This window comes from Saccopteryx bilineata, chromosome 12 (genome assembly GCF_036850765.1).
Source record: "Saccopteryx bilineata isolate mSacBil1 chromosome 12, mSacBil1_pri_phased_curated, whole genome shotgun sequence".
Classification (NCBI taxonomy): Eukaryota; Metazoa; Chordata; class Mammalia; order Chiroptera; family Emballonuridae; genus Saccopteryx; species Saccopteryx bilineata.
Genome location: NC_089501.1, coordinates 8,819,470 through 8,841,076, shown reverse-complemented (window position 1 = coordinate 8,841,076; position 21,607 = coordinate 8,819,470). Strand labels below are relative to the sequence as shown.

The 21,607-nt window shown below is 39.8% G+C and overlaps 1 protein-coding gene across 6 annotated transcripts in view; it reads left to right on the top strand.

Moving 5' to 3' along the window:
- LAMA4 (laminin subunit alpha 4) overlaps nucleotides 1-21,607 on the top strand; it is a 178,350-nt gene that overhangs the window by 148,558 nt on the left and 8,185 nt on the right. For all 6 annotated transcript variants that reach the window (XM_066247939.1, XM_066247941.1, XM_066247940.1 and 3 more), the window contains 10 exons: nucleotides 77-219; nucleotides 1,827-1,965; nucleotides 2,418-2,555; nucleotides 4,393-4,526; nucleotides 5,787-5,951; nucleotides 7,211-7,364; nucleotides 16,465-16,652; nucleotides 17,867-18,056; nucleotides 18,855-19,010; nucleotides 20,651-20,810. In XM_066247939.1, the coding sequence (XP_066104036.1) occupies nucleotides 77-219; nucleotides 1,827-1,965; nucleotides 2,418-2,555; nucleotides 4,393-4,526; nucleotides 5,787-5,951; nucleotides 7,211-7,364; nucleotides 16,465-16,652; nucleotides 17,867-18,056; nucleotides 18,855-19,010; nucleotides 20,651-20,810 (1,567 nt within the window). The remainder of the gene's footprint in view (nucleotides 1-76; nucleotides 220-1,826; nucleotides 1,966-2,417; nucleotides 2,556-4,392; nucleotides 4,527-5,786; nucleotides 5,952-7,210; nucleotides 7,365-16,464; nucleotides 16,653-17,866; nucleotides 18,057-18,854; nucleotides 19,011-20,650; nucleotides 20,811-21,607) is intronic.

Sequence of the window (21,607 nt, the reverse complement as noted above, 5' to 3'; positions counted from 1 at the left end):
ATTAAAATATACTGTAGTTATCAAAAAGTTGATTGTTAAACAGTGATCAAGACTTACTACATATTATTTCTCCTAGATCTCAATCATTTACCACAATGATAAGAAAATGATTTTGGTAGTTGACAGACGACATGTCAAGAGCATGGACAATGAAAAGATGAAAATACCTTTTACAGACATATACATTGGAGGGGCTCCCCCAGAAATCTTACAATCCAGGTAAATCTTCTGGGTTTTTGTCAATATCTTTGTTAAGTGGTTGTTTGTTCCTCACAATGTACTGGGATGAGTATTCAACACCCAGGATAGATCTATTAAAAAGTTTTAGGATCCCTCACCTGCTACTTTTACCCATGTGCACAGGCACACGCACATACATGTATGCATCTTTGGGCTCTTTGCAGCCAGTCCTCATGACCCCTTAATTAGTATCTACTCCATATGATCTATAGGTTTAATTATGTCCCTTTACTTTTGTTTTAGTCTTAATTTAAACTTATTTGAATTCTCAAATAGCATATATTGGTAAAAATTTTAAGGGAAAATTTTTAAGTTTATATAAGGGGTTGTGAATTGCATATAGTGAAACATTATTCTAAATATATTTAAATTTTTGCTATCTCTTATTACAATCATTCCATAGCATCAGAGACTTTTAAGAGTGAGAGATAGATTTTGGATATTCTAGCCCAGTGGTTCTTAACCCTGGTTCCCACTGAAATAACCTAGAGAGCTTTATAAACGCCATTGGCCATGACCACTCTCCAGAAATTCTGAATGCTCTGAGATAAGGCCACAATGTAATATTTAAAAACAAACAAACAAAACAAAACTCTTCCCCAATCAGGTAATTCTACTGTGCAACCAAGGTTGAGAAATGCTGGTAGAATTCACTCTCTCATCCCATACAGATCCCCACTCCATTGGCTCTCACACCTCTCTTGGAATAAATGTAGTGATGTATCTGTAATTACCTCTGAATGCAAATATATATATATCAATTTTAGTTACTTCAAATTTTTATTAAAAATTTTATTTAAATTTTTATTAAAAGCTTTATAGCTTTTCCTCATTTTGAATCATAACTAGTGTCATCCCCCTTCCATGTCACAATGGTTCCTATTTTTAAAAGGCTCCCCAAGCTTCCTTTTCAAACTAAATAGCCTCTTCAGTCCTTCAACCATGCCAGGTTGGACCTTTAACCACCATCACTGCCATTACATGTACCCCAATCTGTCCATCAGTATGGCCCTCCCGGTGTGATATTGTCAGAGCACAATGTAGGCAATGTTACTTCTTAGTCTGGCTAGTGTTCATCTAAAATACATTAAAGGCATTGTAATCTGGTCAAAACTAATTTTATATTCATTCAATATCCAGTAGCATGTTCTTGGGTACTCCTATATACTAGGTATGATAATAGGTACTAGGATTACAGTAATGAGAAAAATGCCATCCCTGATCTTCAAGATAAAGGATTTCTTACTTTCCTAATGATCCCAAGACCCAGAAGTCATACTAGCCTTACTTGATTACAGTGTATGTGTTGCAAATAAAGCCAAGAAGATAAATTTATGACACAAGTGGATTAGTGGAAGACTGATAACTGGGTTTTCTTCTTAACTTAGAGTTGTGACATAAGAAATTAAGATTTCTTAGTTTACTTTTATAGCCTACACCATGTAAAATTGTCAAGAATTGACCATTTTTTACCTTAAAAAAGTCAGCTATAAGTGATTATAAATAAAATTAAGTCACATAGCCTACTTATGTAGAGTAGCATCATCATCATGGCTATACCAGTGAAGATTACTTTTCTTTTCCAGGACTCTACGAGCATACCTTCCCCTAGATATCAACTTCAGAGGATGCATGAAGGGTTTCCAGTTCCAAAAGAAGGATTTCAATTTATTAGAGCAGACAGAAACCCTGGGAGTAGGTTATGGATGCCCAGAAGACTCTCTTGTAAGTACCAATCAAAAGCTTTATAATAATAAATAAATACAGAACTTATCACTCTCAAAAGCTGTATAGCTCTTTTGAGCTTCTTTGTAATTCTAGGTCCACCTTGGGCTCTTTTCCACCACCAGCAGAAAGAATCATTAGGTCAGGAAAGATTGTGAGGTTCCAATGTGACTTGTCCAGTTTCCTCAGTTTTCCATGGGTGGGACTTGCAAAACCCAGAGGGGCTGTGTGAGCACCATTACTCACTCAGGGTAGAGGAAGTGAATAAGTTGAAACCCATCTGTTAGAGACACACAGAAGGAAGGTGAATATGCCTGAATTCCAGTATAAACTAGAAGTTTAAAAAACTACTAATAAGAAACCAGCAAACAAGATCATTGATATGTGAGAAGTTCACTTTTTAAACATTTGATAATTATTACAAACACTAAATTCACTTTTTTGGCACACAGATATCTCGCAGAGCATATTTCAATGGACAGAGTTTCATTGCTTCAACTCAGAAAATAGCTTTCTTTGATGGCTTCGAAGGAGGTTTCAATTTCCAAACGTTACAACCAAATGGGTTACTATTCTATCACGCTTCAGGGGTAAGTACTTGTTTTTCGCTGAGGAAACTTCTTTGTGATGATTGTTTTGTCTATTAAAAATACTTTTAAGCATGTTAACAGTGATTATTTTTTATTCAGATTCACTTTGATTCACATATATATACACAGAGAATGCCTTATTTTAGGTACTTTATAAAGTATTAGATATAGTACATCAGGGGTTCTTAATCTGGGATTCATAGACCCACTCCTTGGGGGTTCATGAAAAGAATTTATAAGGTCTGTAGACTTCATGGGGAAAAATTACATCTTTAATTTTTCCAACTAAAATTTAGCATTTTCTTCCATTGTGAATGCTGGCAACAAATTACAATAATATTAGCAGTACCTATAACTTTTTCATTTTACATTTAAGTTGTCACAGATACCTCAAAATATTATTTTTGCTCATTGCTAGTTCTAAATTACAGTACTTATTAGATCTGCTTCTAGATATTATTATGTAATGCCTTAATAAGAAGTACATGTACTACTATATCACAAATTTATTGTTTTAATATTTTGAAACTGTATTTCAATGTGATTGGTTTCTTTTGTGTTTCTAAAAATTTTGTTTTCTGCATATTAAAACATTATTTTATGAATGGGTCCATATGTATCTATCACCAAACTGCCAAAGCGGTCCATGGCACAAAAAATGTTAAGAACCACTGAATGTTAAGAACAAACAAGTGTGGCCCTGGCCAGTTGGCTCAGTGGTAGAGCATCGGTCTGGTGTCTGGAAGTCCAGGGTTCATTTCCCAGTCAGGGCACACAGGAGAAGCACCCATCTGCTTCTCCACCCCTCCCCCTCTCACTTCTCTCTCTCTTTCTCTCCCTCTTTCTCTCTTCCCCTCCTGCAGCCACGGCTTGATTGGAGTGAGTTGGCCCCAGCTGCTGAGTATGGCTCTATGGCCTCCACCTCAGGCACTAAAAAAAAAAATGGCTCCGGTTACAATGGAGCAAGGGCTGCAGATGGGCAGATCATTGCCTCCTACTGGGCTTGCTGGGTGGATCCCAGTCAGGGCACAATGCAGGAGTCTCTCTCTGCCTCCCCTCCTCTCACTGAATTAAAAAAAAAAGAAGAAATAAGTATGATATAATTTATAAAATAGTAAAAAGAAGATAACTTCTCTCTCATTGCATTTGCTGAAGAATACATAAGCTCAGCTTAAAGATATATTATTTCAAAAATAAAATAAGATCTGTAGAAGTGTAGTGACCCTAAGATTCAACTGATTTATCTCGGCAAAGGTCATCACCAATAGATACACTGATGGACTAGGTCATAATATAAATTACAACACCTTTCACTTGTCATACTTATTATTTGTATCTATCACATTTATATTGAACTTAATTTAAATCAGTAACATCTGTGAAAATTGACCCAAAGCACTTTGTAGAAACTCTGTCACCTAACCTGCCTCAGATTACCTGAGCGAATTAACTTTTGCTTGGTCATCTAGCCACATCCCCAAGGAGGTTCAAATATTGCCTTATCTACAGGGATTAAAAGTAGGACATGATGGAATAGAAAAGCCTGAGTTTGGAAAGTAATTGGCATTAGGACAACTTTCAGCACAATGAAATCACCAGAAATTTTCAATTCTATAATATAGTAGATTTTTCCCCCACAGAAACATGTCTAATTTGATAGGCAATGCCAATATAAGCAATCAAGTATTTTGTTTTTGTTGTTATTCATAAAAGTATTTCACAAGCACACTTCCTTCACACTGGGTGTTCCTTTAGCAATAGCATTAAGGAAAGGTTGGAAGCATGTTCATCTTTCTGATACCTGGCTCCCTGCTTACGCCCCGCACTTGCATTGCAGTCAGACGTGTTCTCCGTTTCCTTGGATAATGGCACTGTGACCATGAGCGTGAAAGGAACCAAGGTGCAGGCCTCAGATAAGCAGTACAATGACGGACTGTCCCACTTCGTCATCACCTCTGTCTCACCCACAAGGTACGGCTCCTCACCACATGTGTCTTCCACCAGATGGCTTTATCTTTGGGGCATGATTCTGGGAATTGACCGCTATGAATAACAGGCTATGCTATTACTTTTCTAGTGTGTTTTTTTTTTTTAATGTTGAAAGGAGCTACTTACCTCCTTTTTAAAAAAATTGCTCTTAATTTGTAAGACGTGCAAAATAAGTCCCCATAAAATTAGTGAACAGGGATGTAATACAAAGATCCCCCCTCCCCCCAATAAAACCATAGGCTATAATCGCCTCGAGGAAAGTGCCTAAACATAGTACTTACTCACTGGAGGACAGTGTTTTGCACATAGAAAGAACTCAGCATATATTGGTGGCATTTAGTTTTCAATTTGGCGATTGAGAATGCTACATGTGTGGCCACATTTTAAAATCTCTAATTTTATCTGTAAAATATGTAATACTGAATTTCTTTCCCATAATAAGAAAGCTTTCTAGGATATGACATGCAGCTCTGTTGTAGATTGTTCCTATCCTATGTCCACTTGCATGGAGCCCTACCTTCACAGGAAAACATTAACAGGCCTTTTCTGGAGTCCATTTCCAATCAGGATCAAAACCATTCAATGTGCTTAACAGTGAAAATGATCTCCCATAAACATGTTGAAATGATCACCATGAGATATATTCTGTTTTGTTCCACCAAAAAGAAAAAAAAAATGTTGATGATTAGTCATCTTAACTTATGGGTTTAAATCTCAGTCATGTTTTGGAGGGTCTTTTCTGTGTACAGAAATAGTCAATCATGTCTTAAGTCAGGGGTTGGGAACCTATGGCTCGCAAGCCAGATGTGGCTCTTTTGATGGCTGCATCTGGCTCGCAGACAAATATTTAATAAAAATAATAATAACGTTAAAATTATAAAACATTCTCATGTATTACAATCCATTTATTTCCTACCACTCATGTTCATGGTTGCAGGTGGCTGGAGCCAATCACAGCTGTCCTCCAGGACAACACCAAATTTTTATTGGATAATGCTTAACGTACACGGGTCGCTGTATGGCTCTCACGGAATTACATTTTAAAATATGTGGCGTTCATGGCTCTCTCAGCCAAAAAGGTTCCTGACCCCTGTCTTAGGTCTTGGAAAGAGACTAGAAAATTATTGCCTTTCTATTAACCAGATGTCCCATTTCAATTCCATGAGGAAACCTGCAACCTGGCATAGGACTCACGGTAGAACGTTAGCCGCGTGGTGTATAAAGCAGTTTTTTCCTCTGCAGATATGAACTCGTAGTCGATAAGAGCCGACTTGGGAATAAGAACCCCACCAAAGGGAAAGCAGAGCGCACGCAAGCAGATGAAAAGAAGTTTTACTTTGGTGGCTCACCCATCAGTCCCCAGTATGCTAACTTTACTGGCTGTATAAGTAATGCCTACTTTACCAGGTATAATATTTTTATTCTTTATAAATCTGCATGATTGATAAAGAAGATCAATTCAGTAATAAAAATACTTACATTATTTAAACAGAACTATGAAATTTGTCAGAAGCATTAAGGTAATACTTAGAAGCTTGCAAGTGCTTGAGCAGCTGACAGACTTGGGTTTGTAATTAGATTTTCTTGCCTTTCAATTTCTGTATGACCTTGTGAAATAAGCCCTTGTTTCTTTCTTTCTTTTTTCATTCTTTTTTTTTAGCAAGAGAGACAGACAGACAGGAACAGATGGGGAAAGACCGACAGAAAGGGAGAGAGATAAGAAACATCAAAACTGACTTCCATAGTTTTCATCATGTAATTCTTTGTTGCAACACCTTTGTTGTTCATTGATTGCTTTCTCATATGTGCCTTGACCGGGTGTCTACAGCGGAGCCAATGACCCCTTGCTCAAGCCAGCAACCTTGGGCTCAAGCCAGTGACCTTGGGCTTTAAGCCACTGACCTTTGCGCTCAAGCCAGCGATCATGGGGTCATATCTATGATCCCACGCTTAAGCCAGCAACACCGCACCAAGCTGGTGAGCCCTGGACTCAAGCCAGATGAGCCCACGCTCAAGCCGGTGACCTCTAGGTTTTGTACCTGGGTTTTCAGCATCACAGGCCAACGCTCCATCCACTGTGCCACCACCTGGTCAGGCAAGCCTTTGTTTCTTTACCTGCAAACTGCAGGTAATGATAGTGTCTGCCTGGTAGGCTTATTATGAGGATTAAATGACATAATATGCATAAAGCACCTGACATACCACAAGCTATAAATTTTAGATGTGATTATTTCTGTACTTTTATTAATGATATAACAGAGCAAAATACCCAAATTCCTGTTAGAGATTTAAGAAAATGATAGTTTAATGCATGACTTTAATGCAAGCCATTAATTTAGGTCCTTAACAAAGAACAAAGCAGGAACTTCATGCAGGTTAAGTAGTACAGAGGTGGCCCCAATCACCCAGAGTGTGGTGAGGGAAAAGCCGTTCATCTGTCAGAATGTGCTGGTACCAGGCACAAAGTTATTAATTAACTGGTTAAATTATCATTGAAGGATTCTGATTAAGATGGTGATTGATGGATAAAGTCCCATCACAAACACACACACACACACACACACACAAAAAAAATTTTTAATTGCTGAAGCCTCTGACTTCCATAGTTTTCATCATGTAATTCTGAACAATATTTAAGGCTTTTCTCCCCTTCATTACAAACATAGGTTGGACAGAGACGTGGAGGTTGAAGATTTCCAACGGTATTCTGAGAAGGTCCACACTTCCCTTTATGAGTGTCCCATTGAATCTTCACCGTTGCTACTCCTTCACAAAAAAGGAAAAAATTCCTCAAAGCCTAAAACAAGTCAGAAGAAAAAGGTAAAATAACGCTATGCCAGGTTCCCAATTGTCCTTGTATTCCACTCACACAACCTTAGACACTGACACTTTGTAGAATTTACTCTAATTTGCAACTGTATGCATGAAAGATTCTTATAGTAACATATAGTCCAATTTGCCAGCTCTGTTGCATCAATTCTTGTTCCTAAGAAAACAGTTTGAATCATCTTTTACTCAAACTTCCAACTACTTTTCAATCAATAGCAGGGTTTAAATTGCTCCATATTTAACAATCTATATATATCATATTATTGATACTATTATTCTCTAGTATCGCTTGATTTTGTGTAACAATCTCAGGCTTTTGTTATATTTGTTTCCCCTTCTTTTCTTGATCTCCACTTAAATAACTCACATGTACAGTTGATCTGTGGCATCAACTAGAGCTGCTCCATCATCAAAAATCCTGAGTTCTTAGATTGCATTCTCTAACTATTGTTCTTTCTCATTCTTTTAGTTTAATCTTTCTCACCTACTACCCACCCCTTCCTGGTCCCAGTTTTACACTGTGTTCAGGTTCTCATGTTCCCACCCTGACCCAAGCCACCATCGTCTCCCATCTGAATTATCACCGTAGCCTCTTAACAGGCCTCCCTGCTTCTTTCTGGTTTCCCAACAGTCTCTCTTCAATGCAGCAGCCAGATCCTTAGAAATATTATATAAGTCATATGATGTCACCCTTCTACTCAAAGTGGACCCCATCTGCACTCAGAATAAAAGCCCAAGTTTCTACAATGTCATAAGAGGCCTTATATTAGCCAGGCCCCTTTCCCTCACTCGCTCTTCTCCCCGCACTGATTTTCTGGCTCTTCCTAGGAGGACCATGTGCACTCCAACCTTGAGGCCTTCACTTGAGCCTTCCTTCTTCCTAGACCACTCTTTCCCCACATCTGCACAATGCCTTTTCCTCCTTCTAGGATTGCTCAACTCCCCATCTGCTCCATGAGGCCTGCTTTAACCCCTTACTCTATACCACAGCCTTCCTCCTGCCTTCCACAGTACTACTGATTTCCTTGCCTCTTCTTTTCTTTTTTTCCTAAGTGAGAAGTGGGGAGACAGAGAGACAGATTCCCACATGTGCCCCAACCTGGATCCACCTGGCAAGCCCCTGCCCATCTGGGGCAATGCTCTGCCCATCTGGAGCCATTGCTCCGTTGCTAAGCAACCAACCTATTTTTAGTGCCTCAACATGGGGAGTTGGGGGGGAAACATGCTCCAACTGAGCCATAGCTGTGGGAGGTAAAGAGAGAGAGAAGGGAGAGGGGGAGGGTTGGAGAAGCAGATGATCGCTTCTCCTGTGTGCCCTGACTGGGAATCAAACCCAGGACATCTACACAGCGAGCCAACACTCTATTGCTGAGCCAAAAAGCCAGGGCCTTCTTGCCTTTTTCTAATTCTTCGTTTTTCCATAGAACTTGTCACATTTTAATTGATTATATACTTTATTTTATTATTTATTGTCTGTCTTCTCTGCTAGAATGCAAGCTCCTTTGTTCTGTTCATGGATTATCCTGAGGGTCTAGAGCAATGCACATAGTAGGTGTTCAATAAACATTTAACTATCTGATTGTAGAGTTGTTAAAAGGATTAAATTAGTTAATGCATTAAATGTTCTTGCACAGCACTTGGCGTAGAGTAACCATTCAGTACACTTGAGCTGTTAAATTTCTATAAAGTCTCATGAGTGTTTCTGGCTGTCAATTCCTAAAAGTGGGTTTGCTTAGATTAGTGTAATTTAGCATTTGCTATACTAGTTTACACTCTCACAAACAGCATTTGAAAAAACCTATTGTCTCTCTGCTAACAACTGCTAATACTAGATATGGTCAAATTTTTATAATGTAGTCAATTTAATGGACAAATTATAATATCTCATTGTGGTTTTAATGTACTTGTTCTTGAATGCTAGTGGGGCTGAGCATCTTTTCAAGGGGAGAACTAACTTCTTTCCGAGGCTGGTTTTAGAACCATTCACAGAGGGAAGCATCCCCACCAGCTCTTTCTTATGATGGCTCTTCACTGCCCATTGTATCTTGGTTTTTCACTACCCACATAGGACAGCTTATATAGAACACTTTTAAAATGCCCATGAAACTTACCTTTGTTCACACATGATTTCTTTATCAAAGTTAATAATTTTGTTCATTATAATCAAATCGTACAAGTTATTCAAGATTCATTCCTGAATTTCACATGGAAGATTTTTTCTAAAAGTGATTCAGACAGAGAAATAATTTTATTGATATTTATGAAGGATTTTGCTGGAGGACACCCTGAAGGATTTTTAGAGGAAACTATTAAATTCTGATAGTATCTTACTGTCACCTTTATATATGGATGCTAAAAGGTTTATCCTGAGAATTGTTTAGCTGGGACTAGATCTCTGGTCGGTAGATCATAGACAGCAGGTTAATATCACAGGCTGATGAGAAAGATCAACTTTCTAAAGCAAACACAGTTTATCTCTTTAAATGAAAACAGTTTTCTGTATGAAGCCATCTATCAAATGTTGTTTCCTAAACAAACTCATAGTCTCAAGGTTACAATCAATAGCTCTTGGAACTATTAACGCAAACATTCCAATATTATAAGAACATCTTAGTCTTTATGATAAAAAGTCTTAGAAACTCAACTTTGTAAGAAGATATAGAATCACTATAGATTTCACTTATTTATTTATTGGTAATCAGAATGGCAGTGTTTGCTAATCTTCTCTTAGATTTATTTACCCTATATCAATAATTTCTTAAATAGCTACCAAGAAGAAATTGTGGCCTCTGGTTTAAATTATTATCAAGGCTGAATTATAGCAATTTGGGCTATGATAATTTATTTTCACAATAACTTCTTAATATTGCATTTAATGCATTTATGATAATTGATTTAACCACTAATAGACTTTCAGTTGTTTCCAGTTTTCTTTCTTTTATGGTTAAAGATCATAGTACAGTGTATCCATAAAGTCATGATGCACTTTCGACCGGTCACAGGAAAGCAGCAAAAGACAATAGAAATGTGAAATCTGCATCAAATAACGGAAAACTCTCCCAGTTTCATACCTATTCAGTGCAGTTCGATGTGGGCTCATACACAGATTTTTTAGGGCTCCTTAGGTAGCTATCCCGTAGAGCCTTTACAGACTCGTCACTGACTGATGGCCTACCAGAACGGGGTTTCTTCACCAAACTGCCGGTTTCCTTCAACTGCTTATCCCACCGAGAAATGTTATTCCTATGTGGTGGCGCTTCATTATAAACACGCCGATATTCACGTTGCACTTTGGTCACAGATTCAAATTTAGCAAGCCACAGAACACACTGAACTTTCCTCTGTACCATCCACATCTCAACTGGCATGGCTGTGGGCTGCTCCGTTGTATACACGGTGTTACATCATCATCTGCGCATGCGCACATGCTGCCACATCATCCTACAGAAACTGGGAGGGTTTTCCTTTTATTTGGTGCAGATTTCACATTTCTATCATCTTTTGTTGCTTTCCTGTGACCAGTCAAAAGTGCACCATGACTTTACAGACACACTGTACATTAATCTTTGATCATTTTGCTGAATCCGTTTTTAGGATATATTCCTAGAGACAGAATTACTGGGTCCAAGCAAATTACTTTCCAAAAAGATAAAAGTGATTTTGTACTTCCTCATGAGTATATAAGGGTACCTGTCTTACCAGCTATGTTCCAGCCTGAAAATTATTTGTAATTTTTATGTTTTCAAATTTTCTTGGAAAAATATCTTCTCATTGGTGATTTAATGTGAAAATAAATAAATATTCTATACATTGTAATAGCCATTGTTCTTGGGGTATCTGGCCAGCTACTCCCTTTTCTGAGAATTGATTTTCTATGTACCAGGGATTCCCAGTATTTAGGTATAGATGATTGGACCAGGGTAGATCGTGTCAGCTAAGCTGGACCATCATGTTCTCCTCTTGGAGACTCAGAACCCAGAGAGACTAGTCTGGGATGGTCATTGAATAGAGAACATGTAAACCTAAGAGCTCCATGTTAATCATGCACAGGAAAAGAAAAATGTCTTTAACTAGAAAAAGAAAAAGGCAGAAAGCTGTCCAGCAAAGAAAGAAAAATGATAATGTCCAGAAAAGGAGTACCCTGATTCTTTCTAGCTTTCCAATTTCCAATTCTTTTTTTTTTTTTTTTTTTTTTTTTTTTTTTTTTTTTTTTCAGCAAAGAGTGCAGAATAGCAGCCATTTTTACATAAGCCAGAGCATTCTGTTCCTTTTTTTTTTTTTTTTCCATTTTTCTGAAGCTGGAAACAGGGAGAGACAGTCAGACAGACTCCCGCATGCGCCCGACCGGGATCCACCCGGCACGCCCACCAGGGGCGACGCTCTGCCCACCAGGGGGCGATGCTCTGCCCATCCTGGGCGTCGCCATGTTGCGACCAGAGCCACTCTAGCGCCTGGGGCAGAGGCCACAGAGCCATCCCCAGCGCCCGGGCCATCTTTGCTCCAATGGAGCCTTGGCTGCGGGAGGGGACGAGAGAGACAGAGAGGAAAGCGCGGCGGAGGGGTGGAGAAGCAAATGGGCGCTTCTCCTGTGTGCCCTGGCCGGGAATCGAGCCCGGGTCCTCCGCACGCTAGGCCGACGCTCTACCGCTGAGCCAACCGGCCAGGGCAAATTTCCAATTCTTGCCCCTGATAGGACCCCACTTGTTGGGCAAATAAGTTTGTAAAATTTGTGTTATTTGATTTTGCTCACTTTTATTGTTAAAAATGGCTGCTGTCCATGTGATGATGCTGTCAGGTGATAACAGCTAATTACCTTCCTGCTTGAGAAGGGTCTTGGTTATGCTAATGCTTGCTGGAGGAGGGGTTTCACACCTAAAGCTTTAAGAAGGAAGAAGAAGGAGGAGCTAGGAGGCCATTTTTGCAGAGGCCACGTTGTTGCAGGAGAGGCAGGCAAGATGGCGGGGTACTGAAGGAGAAGCTGGTTTGTGCAGAGTTTGTGCAGAGAAAAGGAGATGGGAAACAGAGGTGACTGAGCTAGTGGAGCCTTTGATTCTAGGAAAACTGGGAGAAAGTCAGTGGCTTTGGGAGCCCTGAATGGAAAGGGAAGAGTTTGCCCACTGTGTGTATTTACTTGCGCCCCGGTTGCAAGGCTAGAATAAAAGATGGCCCACCAGTTTTGGGCTCCATTGTTTCATTACCGGCTATCTGAATCTAATGCAAACCTACATGTGCTTGGCAGCTGTGATGGCCGTGACTACGGCATACACCACTAAACTATCTTTTCTTGGATTGTGTTCTTAAGATACTCTCATATCCCTTGTAACATATTACCCTCTTTTTATTAAGTAACTTAACTAGTTTGGTTGTTATCTGAAGCAAAAGAATCTTGCTGAGTTGAAATTGGTACCACCAGTTGGATTGCAACCAATAGACGCTCAAACAAATAAATTATATTGGTAAAGTCAGAGTCTAATAAGGTTTGGTAAGAATCCCCACACACATAGCCTTTTTGGGATAATAAACTAAATCTCTGTGTTATATGGTAATGAATTAGTTTAAATTATAACTATTCTTTTTTATTATCATTAATATTCAGAGCATATATCCATAGAGGACTTATAATATTTGGTTGCTGTATATAAAGATATCAGAGTTTGGCCCTGGCCGGTTGGCTCAGTGGTAGAGCGTCAGCCTGGTGTGCAGGAGTCCTGGGTTCGATTCCCCGCCAGGGCACACAAAAGAAGCACCCATCTGCTTCTCCATCCCTCCTCCACTCCTTCCTCTCTGTCTCTCTCTTCCCCTCCCACAACAAGGCTCCATTGGAGCAAAGATGGCCCAGGAGCTGAGGATGGCTCTGTGGCCTCTGCCTCAGGCGCTAGAGTGGCTCTGGTCTCGGCAGAATGAAGCCCCAGAGGGGCAGAGCATCGCCCCCTGGTGGGCATGCGGGAGTCTGTCTGACTGCCTCCCCGTTTCCACCTTCGGAAAAATGCAAAAAAAAAAAAAAAGATATCAGAGTTTATTGATGTTTGTAGCAGACAAGAGACAGATTCTAGTTCATCTATTCCCACACTGACGCAGAGAAAGGCCAGACTGATTAACTGAGACTGTCATGGTCTAGTAACCCCGAGCATGCTGAGCCCCTATCTCTAATCCACAGTTGCGCTCTTCCCATAGTTAAGGGGCTGCACTGACTGCGAAGGAGTGAGATAGTCTCCCTAGGAATGGAGAGAAGGAGGAACAGCCAAAATTAGAGAAAACCCCCATACTCCCCCCAGACTCTCACCCCACCCTTGAGGCCCCAGGCAGAGCATTTCCTGTGCCCTTCTATAAGACAAAGGTGATCATATCTCCCATTAGAAGGCATGCTGCTGCAGGAAGGCTGGAATACAGCATGGAGTCTGGGGAAATTCCCCAAGATATGTTAGAGCAGGGGTCCCCAAACTTTTTACACAGGGGGCCAGTTCACTGTCCCTCAGACTGTTGGAGGGCCAGACTATAAAAAAAACTATGAACAAATCCCTATGCACACTGCACATATCTTATTTTAAAGTAAAAAAACAAAACGGGAACAAATACAATATTTAAAATAAAGAACAAGTAAATTTAAATCAACAAACTGACCAGTATTTCAATGGTAACTATGAGCCTGCTTTTAGTTAATGAGATGATCAATGTGCTCCTCTCACTGACCACCAATGAAAGAGGTGCCCCTTCCGGAAGTGTGGCGGGGGCCGGATAAATGGCCTCCGGGGGCCGCAGTTTGGGGACTCCTGTGTTAGAGGGAAAGTTTCCCTGAATCTCTCCACCCCATCCCATTCTGCCCGCTCATGGCTTGAAACTAAGGCCGTGAGGGCCTGAGCCAAAAAAATATTGGTACCTACGTGTATCTCTTCCAAATAAAGAGAGAAACCTTGCTTCTGTAGCAGTGGATCAAGTCGGAGTCCCGACTGCTATGTGAGGAAGGGAAGAGGGACAGTGGAACCGAGTGGGTTTTCTTTAGGATGGGTGAGTCTCTGAGCCTCCCCCCACCCCCCCTCCCCAATCTGCCAGCACTGGGAGAGTCTCTGCCCCCACCACCAGGCTGGGGGCTGCTCTCAGAGCAGAGCAGTGGCACAGCGGATCTGCCCTCTGTCCACCACACTTGGATTTTGAGGGTAATTTTGGCTTTTGCTTGAAACATTGATTTTGGGGGAAGATCTTGTCTTTTGCCCACATAAGATTAAGAGTTTTACTGTGAATCTGTTTCTATCTGTATTGTATCTTTCAGAAATTTTTACCCTGTTTGTTCATCTAGTAGGAACCTTCTTAGATTTCCAGGACTGAGATGGATTTATTTTTATATGTATAGTTCTTCTGACATTTCTAGGGGAATTAGGGAGTGGTGGAAACTAAAGGTGTGTGTTCATTCAATAATCTGGAACCAGGATTTTTTGTTTTTCCATTTAATCCTGTATTTCATCCTGAACTTTGCTGTATTCTTCAGTTCTCTTTACTACCAAATATATCCTCTCCTATCTGCCCTTCCTTTGTTGCAAGCTTTTTTCCTAAGTAGGTCAAATCAGGCCACTCCCTGCTTTTAAAACCTGTGTAGCTGAGGTCGCCAGTTCAGAACCCTGGGCTTGCCTGGTCAGGACACATGTGGGAGTTGATGCTTCCTGCTCCTCCCCCCTTTTTTCTCTCTCTCCCTCTCTCTCTCTCTCTCTCTCTCTCTCTCTCTTTCTCTCTCTCTCTCCTCTAAAGTGAATAAATAAAAAAAATAATTTTTAAAAAAACCTGTGTGGCTCCTTATCACCTTGTAAAACAGAACACCATCCTCTAGCAAGTCATATAAGGTTCTATTTGGCACCAACCTGTCTTCCAATTTCCTCTTTATACACCTATTCCTTCAAACAGATTTTTAGTTTCGTAAAATATAGGAACCATTTCTCATTCACTTTTCTGTTCCCCACTGCTCAGTGCCCTGTGGAAGGCTTTCAGAAACATTGATTCCTTTCTCCTTTGCTTCCACCTGTTAGCTAATCAATAAACATTTGCCTGAGTCAATGAATAAATGCCTGAATGATCAGTCATTTGCACTTATTTTGCTTCAGAAAGTAAAGACTAAAGAACCATTAAAGAGTACCCTATAGTTTCACAACATTAAATTTTAAAATCAGCAGTGCAATTTTAAGAGCACAAGATGATATTTAAATTGTTCTATATCCTGTCACATAAAAGTGTGCTACATATTTTTTTTTTCTGTATTTTTCTGAAGCCGAAAACGAGGAGAGACAGACAGACTCCCGCATGTACCCGACCGGGATCCACCTGGCACACCCACCAGGGGGCAATGCTCTGCCCCTCCGGGGCATCGCTCTGTTGCGACCAGAGCCACTCTAGTGCCTGGGGCAGAGGCCGAGGGGCCATCCCCAGCGCCCAGGCCACCTTTGCTCCAGTGGAGCCTCGGCTGCAGGAGGGGAAGAGAGAGATAGAGAGGAAGGAGAGGGGGAGGGGTGGAGAAGCAGATGGGCGCTTCTCCTGTGTGCCCTGGCCGGGAATCGAACCCGGGACTTCTGCACGCCAAGCCGACGCTCTACCACTGAGCCAACCGGCCAGGGCCTGTGCTACATATTTTATCACCAAAAATATTCTTAAATATTTTGAAGAGGTTAAATATTTTAACATTTTACGCAGCATGTGTAAATTATAATGAGTGTGTGTTAAAGTAAAATTGTTTATAATATGTGGATTTTATTGATCAATTCTCTAGGGTTATTTTATCGCCAACTTTACTTTCCGCCATTGGTTAATATTGCATTTAATTTAAATGCAAGAGCATTATCCTTGTAGCTTCAGTTTAACTCTGCTCTGTTATCACAGACTAGAATTTTGGATTTGTAAACATGCTCTGTTATTTGCTGCTGTTATTGCTGCAGCTACTGCTGGCATTTCCTTATGATGGTAAGCATAAGTAACCATTTCATTACTGGGCAATGCACAAGTAGGACACACTTTAATTATTTTATTACTGCTATTGTTAAGGAAATAACAAATGAATATTTGCTACTAGTATGTCACTTTTATCCCTTCATTTTGTTTCCTATGCTTATAGGGAGAGAAAAATAAAGAAGCACCTTCATGGGATCCTGTTGGCCTGAAATTCCTAGAGAGGAATGCTCCAAGAGACTCTCACTGCCACCTCTCCAACAGCCCTAGAGCAATAGAGCACGCCTACCAGTACGGGGGAACGGCCAACAGCCGCCAAGAGTTTGAACACTTAAAAGGAGATTTTGGTGAAAAGTAAAGTAAAATTCTATGCTTCTAGAAACTCAATACCATGATTGGGTTTTACCCTTTTTTGCCATATAGCATCATTTTTCCTATGATCTTTCCTCTCTGTGCCACCTTAATCCTATTCATTTATCCTTAAAAGAAATACTAAATAGTACACAATTTATACTCTTCAATAAATTACATCCTCTGTGACTATTTCCCCAAAAGTAAGGTGCAAAAAACAGCATTCTCTAGGTGTTTGCTGTGTCTTATTAAAAAGAAAATACAATCAAAGAAAGGAAGATGGGACAAATTTCAAGGACTCGTAACCTTGATATCACTTTCCCTCTCCCATACAAATTGCTTTCACGTTGTAAATGGAATGCTTCTGAACGGCTGGAAGGTTAATAAGAGAAAAGATGCTGAAAATACAAACATGCTCATATCTCTGTTGTCCCTAAAGCCATCTCTGAAACCTCTCATCCCTTCCTGGTATATCACAACTCTCCAGGTTATATAGTATTAGTAAAGATTTAAAGTGTTAGTACCCAAATATTCTTATATAGGTCTTATATAGCTCTTTCAAACACTTACACAAGCAGCACTTTCGATAAGAAAGCCCTACACCTAATTTGCTGTTTATCTAACAGGCAAAATCAATATTTTGTATTCTTCAGGAAAATGTAGAAGTTAGCAGAATAAGTGTATCTTATTTATGGCCTGGAGCTAAATTTCTACAAAGTTTTAATTTCTACACATTTTGGCAGCTGTGTTTAACATGTGATATCCATTGATTAATTTTTACTGAGAAAAAAATTGAATTTGTATTTTAGATAATACACAATCATATTGTTTCTATGCAAATTTCCATACACATATTAATTACTCACTAATATTTTGTCCACATGAATAAGCTTTCTTAACATGTAGGGTTTTACCGAACTAATTACAACCACAGTTTTAAGCAAGATATGCTGTGATCCTTAACTGAAATAACCCATCCTTAAATGCGGAATGTCTCTCTGTTGTATAAGGAAATGAAGAAGTATTAACATTTTTGAACCAGCAGTGCTTACCCAATATTCATTATCAATATTGAGGGGTCGTTAGAAGTACAACTGCTTGGGAGTAGATGGAATGGCTACTTAGTCATTCTCCCTTACTCTATATTGCTTTGGAAAGTTAGAGAGCATCCTCAGTCTCAGGTTACAGGTCGTAACCTTTTTCTTTTCATTTACCAGATCTCAGTTTTCCATTCGTCTGAAAACTCGTTCCTCCTATGGGATGATTTTCTACGTCTCAGATCAGGATGAAAACGACTTCATGACTCTATTCTTAGCCCACGGCCGTCTGGTTTTCATGTTTAATGTTGGCCACAAGAAACTGAAGATTAGAAGCCAAGAGAAATATAATGATGGATTATGGCATGATGTAAGTTGAAGGCAGAGAATATTATTATCTGCAAATATCCACCACTGGCAAATGGACTGACACTAATAGCCCACTAGTTGTTTCTCTAGAAACATGTATTTTAAAATTGTTTCTATATACTCAGAGTTCAACTGCAAAAACTTTTGTTAATTTATTATAGAAATTCTAAAGCACACTATTTTAACAGAGATACTGGCTGAGTGTAATTTTTCTTTGACAGATCAACTTTTTTATATTTATGTTATTTTAATCAAGGAAACAATGGTCAAAATGAACTGGTTTGGTTTCTAAGGATTTTCCACTAGATTTTTTTTTTCTACTACCTATAAAGTTCTAAATTTCAACAATAATTGCTGAATGTTTTTTCTGGACTAAGCTGTGGAAGTTACAAAATGAAGACTCTGTCTATTAGGAAGACAGGATATAACAGGGGCAACTACCTAAACATTGAAGCAAGTAACCAGTGTGTATGTGATGAAAAGGGTAAGCAGTGTAACTTATCTCAAAATAAATTACAGTAAATTTAGAAGACAGCATGTGAGCTGGCCAACTGGGAAGAGCTTCATAGAGAACTTTGCTAAATATAATCTGTATTCAGAAGTTAAGCCTGTAACTTTCAATCAAGCTTTAAAGAAAGAGACAAACTCCTGACCTTTAGAGAAAGGACCCCTTTTCATAAAGAATTCCTACAGATTTTCAACAGTATTGCAACAGTAAAGTTGGGAGGAGAGGCAACATAGCCTTCTCCCTAAACTTGGGGTGCTCTTGAGATGTGCTATTTTTCTTCTCTCCATCCAGGTGGTCTTTATTCGGGAAAAGAGCAGTGGCCGACTGATAATTGATGGTCTTCGAGTCCTAGAAGAAAGTCTTCCTCCTACTAGAGCTGCCTGGAAAATCAAAGGTCCTATTTATTTGGGAGGTGTGGCTCCTGGGAGAGCTGTGAAGAATGTCCAGGTAAGCTAGATTGTGACTAGGTAGTCAGTGCCCTTTAGAACTGGATGATCATTTAAACCAGTCCTTATTTGACGATTAGGGAACTGGCCAGAGTGAAATTGTAGTTGGGCCGGAGATGGGATATCAAAGTACGGTAAGTGTTGTACTGTGGAATGTCTATCCATCCTCTGGCATTACAAAGTCAGGAGTGATCTTTTGATTCTAAGGTAGAGAAGAGATTTTAAAAGTTTCAGAGGTATAAATTACCATGAAAATTTATGTCTCAAGATATTTATTTACTCAGAAAGTACCCATACTTTCAGTGTTAAAAAAAAAAAAAAAGGAGATCATTTTATTATGTATTATTAAGTAAAAGATCTTTTAGGCAATTATGTAAACTATGATCTCATTTTCATTTCTTATACATACACACAACTTGCAAATATGTAAAAGAGAAATGAGGATATAGTAAAAACATGTTATTTTTATAATTTAAAGTTTAAAATATTGTATTTTAAAAACACAATTTAACAATAAAGATAATGCATTAAAGGACTAAATTTTTCTTACATAAATATAGATTTGACTTTAACACAGATTTAATACATTTCTAAGGCTCATTAACATATGTAGATAATGCAACATAGGGAAAAGGGGTTCACGTTTAATTAGATTTTAGATAAATAGCCCCAATTTTGTGAAACCTCTTTAAAAGATTTCAAAAGCAGTGTGAAATCAGTTCTTAAAATGGCCCAAGTTTCATATCCTGTGGTATGATAAATGTTCAACCACAAAAATAGCTAATGAAGCCAGAAATGCAAGCTTTCTGCTATTTATTCATTTATTTACTTGTTTGTTTATGTATTAATTGGAGATTTAACAGTTAAGAACTTTGCTAGCCCTCATCAGCCTTAGGTTGTTGAACATAGCTGTCATTCTTGAAGGAAAACAAACTAGGATACTTCTAATATTTAGTTTGAAACCACAGCTGCAACTTATTCAGTCATGGTATATGTAAAAATTTTCATAGCTTAACTACTGTAGGCTGACATTATCAAATACAAACTTCCAGTTTCAAAGAACTAGTTAAAAAGCAACTACCTGCCCTGGCCGGTTGGCTCAGCGGTAGAGCGTCGGCCTAGCGTGCGGAGGACCCGGGTTCGATTCCCGGCCAGGGCACACAGGAGAAGCGCCCATTTGCTTCTCCACCCCTCCGCCGCGCTTTCCTCTCTGTCTCTCTCTTCCCCTCCCGCAGCCGAGGCTCCATTGGAGCAAAGATGGCCCGGGCGCTGGGGATGGCTCTGTGGCCTCTGCCCCAGGCGCTAGAGTGGCTCTGGTCACAACATGGCGACGCCCAGGATGGGCAGAGCATCGCCCCCTGGTGGGCAGAGCGTCGCCCCTGGTGGGCGTGCCGGGTGGATCCCGGTCGGGCGCATGCGGGAGTCTGTCTGACTGTCTCTCCCTGTTTCCAGCTTCAGAAAAATGAAAAAAAAAAAAAAAAAAAAAGCAACTACCTGAAAAACTATTAATCATTCAGAAAACTAAGATAAATAAGGAATTACTTGGTTTCTCTCGCGACTCAAATCTCTTCATTTTTTATTCCCTTTGGTGCATCTGTGAGTGTTAAGAAATGGCTTTTAAGAAATGTCTCCTTCTCTCAGATAAACTCAGTCTACAGTTTCAGTGGCTGTCTCAGCAATCTCCAGCTCAACGGGGCCTCCATCACCTCTGCTTCTCAGACATTTAGCGTGACTCCTTGTTTTGAAGGTCCAATGGAAACAGGAACATACTTTTCAACAGAAGGAGGATATGCAGTTCTAGGTAATACTGTCTTACATTGAAAACATGAATCATGAAATACTTCTCTCCTAAAGGTGGCTTACAGGGATATTGGGGCCCAGAGTTAAAACTTCAGAATGCCAAACGCACTGAGCCCTAGGAAACAGCGTCTTTGCACAAAGACCACTTTTTCCCTTCCTACTACTCCTGCTCCTCCAAACCAGACATCCATGCCATTCCTGTTTGCTTTCCCCGCTCAGAGCCTCTGCACAGCTGCCAAACCTCTGGATGTGGACCATGTTGGCTCTATGCTGTTCTGTGGTCTGAGCTATGTCGCTCGCAGCCACCTTGCTCTGCAGGGTTTTCTCTGCTCCCTCAGCATGACCCATCACCCCTACTAACGGAAATCCCGCTTCCTCTCCTTGCTTGCAGTGACAACAGACAATACTAACATTCAGAAATTTTATTTCGGAATTCTTATTCTCCTTGACTATTACTCTCTCATTCATTCAACAGCCTTTATCAGATGCTTCCAGTATGTCAGTCTCTCTGCCAAGTGATAGAATATAACGGTCCTAAAAATAAATAAAATCGTAACAGAGTACACGCAATCTCCATCCAATACAGTCTAACAAACATTCTTTAGCGCATCCATTAGGTGTGAGCACAGGGTAGGTGTTGGGAAAGAGGATAAGAAAAAGGTATGAAATGTTTCGTGTGTCCCCTGCTGTCAAGGCACTTAGGTACTTTGTACATCCCCTGAATAAAGACATTCCAATAGGCCAAATAGAGCTTCCTAAACTACCACATCCAATAGAATGAGCAGAGGGAATATTTTT